The sequence below is a fragment of the Pundamilia nyererei genome, unplaced genomic scaffold (assembly GCF_000239375.1).
Source record: "Pundamilia nyererei isolate P.nyererei 1_Seehausen unplaced genomic scaffold, PunNye1.0 scaffold00082, whole genome shotgun sequence".
In the NCBI taxonomy this organism is placed as follows: Eukaryota; Metazoa; Chordata; class Actinopteri; order Cichliformes; family Cichlidae; genus Pundamilia; species Pundamilia nyererei.
The window spans coordinates 1192399-1199072 of record NW_005187483.1 but is presented as its reverse complement, the minus strand read 5'-3'; the positions used below and the strand labels follow the sequence as shown (position 1 = coordinate 1199072).

The following is a 6674-nucleotide window of genomic DNA, read 5'->3' as shown; positions in this document are numbered from 1 at the left end:
AAAAAAAAACGTGTCCAGCTACCATCATAGTTTTTGAAGAGATATCCAAAAGTTGATTCTGTTCATCTGGACGTAGCGTTTTGTGGGAGAAACGTTTCGTCACTCATCCAAGTGACTTCTTCAGTCTCAGCTGACTGCAGGTTTCCCCAAATCTTATAAACAGTACATTTGCATAATGACTGAAACCAGCCCACTGAGGAACTATGGGCTGGGAGGTCAGTTCCTTAATCTTAGTTATGCAAATTCTGATGACCATTGACTGCTCAATGGACCATTGACCATTGAGTGCGGAGTCAGGGAGGCCATTTGCGTGAAAGGTGAAAGACCATCTCTGAATCAAGGAGGGGGCCTAAGGGTACATCTTTCGCCATCTTACAATGCTGTGATTGCAGCCATTCCCCAACTCTCTGTGAATGGTACTCATGGTCATTGATCAGTGGTCATTGATCAGTGGTCTTTGATCAGTGGGTTTTGGTCAGTGGTTGTTGATCAATGGTCATGAGAATTTGCATAACTAAGATTAAGGAACTGACCTCCCAGCCCATTGTTCCTCTGGGCTGGTTTCAGTCATTATGCAAATGTAATGTTTGGGGAAACCTGCAGTCAGCTGAGACTGAAGAAGTCACTTGGATGAGTGACGAAACGTTTCTCCCACACAACGCTACGTCCAGATGAACAGTATCAACTTTTGGAGATCTACTTTCCTGGATGATTGAGAATGCATCAAGACGTTTTGAAGAGATACTTACACGATGTGTTGCAGGTGCTGCTTCAAGCTCAGAATGAGCTCCTAAACTACAGCGGCACTGGCATCAGTGTCCTCGGTGAGTAGAAAAACAGATCAGTACACAAACATGTTAATGTGTTGTCTCTAGATTTTTCAGTAAAGGATGACTCTGTTGAGATGGATCCTTTGTGACCTCTTGTTAATTGTGGCCTGTAGCTGACATTTCATACAGAGTGTGTGTTTACTGTACTGTGTCCAGATTAATAAACCTTGAGAGATTTCCATACGTCCAGATATTTCATAGCTGATCACTGCTTCCTCAGTCTCTGGAATCTGTGAAATATTAAACATCACAAATATCACATTTTCATCAAAGGTGTGTGTACGTCATATACAGTGAAATAAAATCCCCCAAAATGTTCTTTTTGTACTAGAGATGAGTCACCGATCATCAGACTTCAATAAAATTATCAACAAAACAGAGAGCCTCCTGCGAGAGCTGTTGTAAGTAACTTTTGTTGCTCTGTTGTGTTTCTTCAGATATGCTGCACTATAATCACGTCTCCTAACAAAGGTGTTCATTTTTTTTCTTGTAGTTTCAGCTGACAGTACATAACGTGTTGTAATCATAGTCAGACTTCTTTTAATGCATAAACACTCGTACCCTTTTTTCCTCTTTTGTACAACAGCGCTAATGACAGGCAAACCGGTCAAACGAGATGGTTGTGCACCTTTTCTTCGAAGTTATTCTTAGACAGTCACATTGCTGTCAATCCGATGGAGGCAGAGATGTACAAGAGATAGCTGCATATTTTACCTATCACATTTAAACCACACTAGTGTCTCAGCTGAGTAAAGAGATGCTTTTTGCTTTCAAACTGTACCTTTGCTTGGTTTAAGAATCAGACTTCCTGTAAGTTTACATCTGCACGTGATTATGTCTGGATTGCCTTTAACACACACTGGTTTGTTTTTATTTTCTCAGAAATATTCCAGACAACTACAAGGTGCTGTTCCTGCAGGGTGGTGGGTCTGGACAGTTCAGCAGTGTTCCTCTCAACCTGATTGGTCTTAAGGAGGATAGGTGTGCCGATTACCTGGTGACGGGCACGTGGTCGGCCAAAGCAGCAAAGGAAGCGGAAAAATATGGCAAAGTGAATGTTGTTCACCCAAAACTGGATAGTTACACGAGTAAGTGTGCAGACTGGCAAGTTTTTTTCTTTTATTTATTTTTTCCTGCCATGACATTAAAATGGAAAAAAAAGGAAAAACTAGTATAAGCTGAAATAGTCAGTAATTGTTATTCTGACTGCATCAGGACAGTGAGTCTACAAAATCTGGCTGTGTACCCGGGCGGTTGCATAATAAACAATAGAGCCAAGCACCAGTGAAAGACTCTGGTATGCAAGTGGTCATTTCCACATGGTTGGGCGTAATATTTAGAATCAACGCTACGGTGCTTTGAATTACAGTACTGTGCAAAAGTCTTAAGCCACCCTTCATTTCTTTATATTTTGTGCCAGGAAAACAGACTTTCTTCCAATTTTTTGCAGCGGTTTTGAGAAGTAGTTTTTCAGGCTTTCTGAAGGTCTTTCAAAGGTTTTTTTTTTTTTAAATTGGCGACTTTTTCACTTATTTTCAATTCAGTTACTCCACCTGACCATTTTTAGAGGCGTTAATCATTCAAACCTTAAAAAAGCCATGTAACTCCAGGGATTAACCAGTGTTGCGTCTACACAAAGTAGTAAAAGCTGACAAAGAACAATTTTAATTGAATTATATTTAGACTCTATCTGCATATTGCAAACATACATTTTCTCCCGTTTCTTTAATTGAATCTATGGGGAAAAAACAAAGATAACATGACCTTCTTGGGGACACTCCCATATGGCTTAAAATCTGGGACTCTCCACCAATTGCTGTCAGAGCTGAAGAAGCTTCTCCGATGAGAGGTGAAACATCTTCAAGGAAACTTAAATAAGTCCAGAAGCTTTTCTTTCCGAACTCCTTAGACTACGATGACCTGGATGAGTGAGAATCTTCACAGACAAAGATAACACTGTTTGACAGATGTAAAATTGTATTTTTGCACCAGTAAGCTGATTCCCAAAGTGCTATTATATTGTTATGTCTCGCTACCAATATAGATATTGGCATATCTCGGTATGGTGTGCAGTGTGTCCTTTAAAAAATTTGAGGAAACTGGAAAAATCTAGGAAAAGAAGTAAGAGGCCTAAAAATTATCTACAGCAGCAAAATAGTATCTGAAAGTCATGACCTCAATAAATGGCAGAAAATCCAACAAAAACCTGAAACGAGGTTCAAGAGATACATCTGGCCCTTCAGCTGATCACTGTTCACCAAAGCATCATCAGAAATGGATACAGTGGATGGGTAGTTTTCATTTTTCAGCATGGCAGTATTCCGAAACACACATTATTGAAGCAGTGTGGGATCACCCTGAAAGTGAGCAAAATAAAAGGCAGCCAACATCTAAAAAAGAGTTTTGGATGTCCTTCAGGAAACCTGGAGAACTATTCCTGAAGACTACTTGAAAAAATTACAAGAAAGCTTGCCTAATAGCCTTCTTACCTGATACGACTTTCTTCACATTATGCTATCGCCATAAAGTTTTTGATTGCTCTCACTGTGCTGCTAGCATGGCTATAGATGCTTTGTTAAGTCTTGTTTTGATTTTATTATGCTGGGTTTTGTGTGTGTAGAAATCCCTGACCCCAGCAGCTGGACCCTGAACCCCTCAGCCTCCTACGTGTACTACTGCTCCAATGAGACCGTCCATGGTGTTGAATATAACTTTACCCCAGAAACAAATGGGGTGGTCTTGGTGAGCGACATGTCCTCCAACTTCCTGTCCCGACCTGTGGACGTCTCTAAGGTGAGCTGGAAAAATGCGACTGAAAAATGTATATATTTAACTCTTGTGCCTCTGGGACCCTGTTCTTAAATATGTATTTAAGTTCTGTATTGCCATATTGGCTAAAGGGGAATTTTGAGTGGGGAACATGTCCAAAAGTTCTTAGCTTCTTTTTGAACTTATAAGTTCCCTCTCGCCAACTCAAAGGCATTTTTTTTGTCTCAAAGTAGACCCGTAGTTGTAGGCAAGGCTGTATTTATTGTGCTCTCCTGCAATCTGCAGTTTGGGCTCATTTTCGCTGGGGCTCAGAAGAATGTGGGCTGTGCCGGTGTAACCGTGGTCATTGTGCGGGAGGACTTGTTAGGTCACGCTCTGAAAGAGTGTCCCATTGTCCTGGACTACAAGGTCCAGGCTGAGATGAACTCCCTGTACAACACACCCCCATGTTTCAGGTAAAAACTCACCAGTGTAAGAAGTTAATCTTTATCCTCCAGACTGAAGATGATCAATATGTCAATTTGTCACAATCTTTAATCTTTTTCATCACTGGGTTCAGCATCTACATCATGAGCCTGGTTCTGGAGTGGATAAAGAACAATGGCGGCAGTGCTGCCATGGAGATGCTCAACAAGCAGAAGTCCTCCATGATTTATGACATCATCAATGCTTCTAATGGTTTCTATGTGTAAGTATCACATCGGCATTTAAATACAAGAATTCAGAGGAAAAAGCAAAATGATAATGAACAAATGGGTCAGGAAGTAAAACTCTACCAAACCTACATATTAGGAGTGCAATAAGGAGTTCAACCCAGAGCTGTGTGCTGTGTTGTTACGCCCCGAGTCTAGGCATGTAGAGACGCACATAAGATTTGAGGAGAGAGAAGCAAGTACCCACCCTGGGTCCCAAACCAAACATCCGAAACCGGCTATGAGTAAAAAAAAGGTGATTTTCTTTAATGTCAGGAAGCATAGCTCCAGGGTCAACCCAGGCCAAAATAATAAACAAAACCAACTAAGTCCTGCCAGAGGAAACTAACTAAACCCTAAGAACGAAACAAAACAAACAAATGACAATACTATCCCTCGCTTCCTAGCCCAGAAACAGGAGAAAACTGTTCAAAAGAAAAGGCGGCTCACCCCTTCAGCTTCAGCCTATGCACGCATAAGCACTGAGTTTACCCACAAGCATGCTTACACAGATACAAAGTAACCCAAAAAATTTCCAACTTTTTGGGTTACTTTGTCAAAAACTGCTCGCTCGCTTCTCTCTCTCCCGGCAGCTGTCAGAGCGGCTTTTTGAACGCAGTCACGTGCTCCATGGTCCAATCAGCAGCTCACTACTCTTCATTAGCGGAAGGACCTGCAGAGTCTTAAGACACAGTAAAGAGACAGAAACACAGCAGCTCACACAGACTTCTTATGGCCACGAGCTGTAACATGTGTCCACCTGCTCAGGTGTCCTGTAGACACAGCCTGTCGGAGCCGGATGAATGTACCATTTCGTGTGGGGAGGAAAGAGGGAGATGAAGCCTTGGAAAAGGAGTTTCTGGATGGTGCTTCCAAACGTGGAATGATCTCACTGAAAGGACACAGGTTCGTTTGACAAACATTTTGTGTGTATAGTGTTGCTCAATTAAATCTGATTTTTAGATGTCGATTTTGCAACCTAGTAGAATAAATTTCCCTTTTAAGGTTATAGAAACAGGGTGGCACATTGGTTAGTGTTGGTGCTTGGGACCTGGACTAACTGACAATTCAAAATTGGTGGTTGGTGTGAATATGATTTGAATGGTTCTCTGTATTGGCCCTGTAATAGACTGGTGATCTGTCCACGGTAAAGCCTGACTCTTACCTCATAACTACTAGGATGGATCAAGCAGACCCCATGGATGGAAGTGGAAACAATAACTTTAGCCAGGAGCACAGATGTTGGATTTGCTTTGTAATTTTGTAAAGACAGAGAAGGCAGAGTACGAAACACACTTTTTTTTTTTTTTTCTCACCCTGCAGGTCAGTTGGAGGAATTCGCGCATCACTTTACAACGCTGTAACACTGGAGGACACTAAAGCACTCGCTGACTACATGAAGGAGTTCCTCAAAGATCACCAATGAAGCCTCTCCTACTGAAAGCTGCCTGATCCCGGAGGGCCAGTTTCATTATGTTAATACAGTTTTTCAAAGAGGAAAAAAACAACAACTTGTAACTCTTCTTTTAATCTCGTTGAGATCCACGTTGGATTTGAAAGTTGCACCTTTTTACATGCCTTTTATAACAACCTGGCATTGTTCCTAATAAGCTACTGCCTTTGCTAGTTATATATGTAGGTAACATAGCCAGTAAACGAATTAAAAATAGTAATTCTAACAGGACTTATATGTGTAAATGTTCTAGGTGAATCTTGTTATTTGTAAAAACTGTACTTACATTCCAGTAAAAATGAACTTGACACTACTTTCATTTTGCAGTTGTTGTTTTTTTAAGCTACTTTTTTTTTAAACTGCTTTGCATTGCTGATGTTTTTTCTGTTTGATGAATGTTCAGGGGAGAAGGCAGAAACAGAAAATTTGGGTACATAAAGCAAATTAACCTTTTGCATATCTAAAAAGTTTTAACCAGGGGCAGCCTATATCTTTTTACACTTCATCAGTGAGAGATTAAGGACAAAAAATGATATCATAAACACACATAAGCTATATTAGCCAGGAAAGAATCAGCTGTGAATCACCCCTGCAGTGAAATGAGGTGTGCTCTGGTGCAACAGACTTAACATTTTTAGTCAAACAGTGCAGTAGAAGTTTAACCTTGCAACAATTTACTCTTAAGTAACAATGTGCAGTGCAGCCATTAGCAGAGTTACTCTTTTGCCTGTGAGGTTAAACGGTCACGTACTACTAACTAACTGGCTGCTGAAAGCCAGAGCAGCTGTGTATGTAGGAGTTAACAGGTCTGTATAAGGACTGTGTCAGCATCAGAGAGACTGTGCTCCATGTGGGTGTCCAGAGGCCTGTTCATTGCCGCCTTTGCCCTGCTAACGTCTATCGGGACGGCACTGCAGTGCATTTCACCCT

The 6674-nt window shown here is 41.1% G+C and overlaps 1 protein-coding gene across 1 annotated transcript in view; it reads left to right on the top strand.

Moving 5' to 3' along the window:
- Positions 1-6057, top strand: part of psat1 (phosphoserine aminotransferase 1) — a 7032-nt gene extending 975 nt beyond the window's left edge. Inside the window, exons 2-9 of the mRNA XM_005738150.1 lie at positions 764-824; positions 1162-1231; positions 1713-1918; positions 3451-3623; positions 3885-4054; positions 4159-4287; positions 5060-5197; positions 5615-6057. Coding sequence (XP_005738207.1) covers positions 764-824; positions 1162-1231; positions 1713-1918; positions 3451-3623; positions 3885-4054; positions 4159-4287; positions 5060-5197; positions 5615-5717 — 1050 coding nt within the window. The 3' untranslated portion in view covers positions 5718-6057. The remainder of the gene's footprint in view (positions 1-763; positions 825-1161; positions 1232-1712; positions 1919-3450; positions 3624-3884; positions 4055-4158; positions 4288-5059; positions 5198-5614) is intronic.
- The last annotated feature ends 617 nt before the right edge of the window (positions 6058-6674 follow it).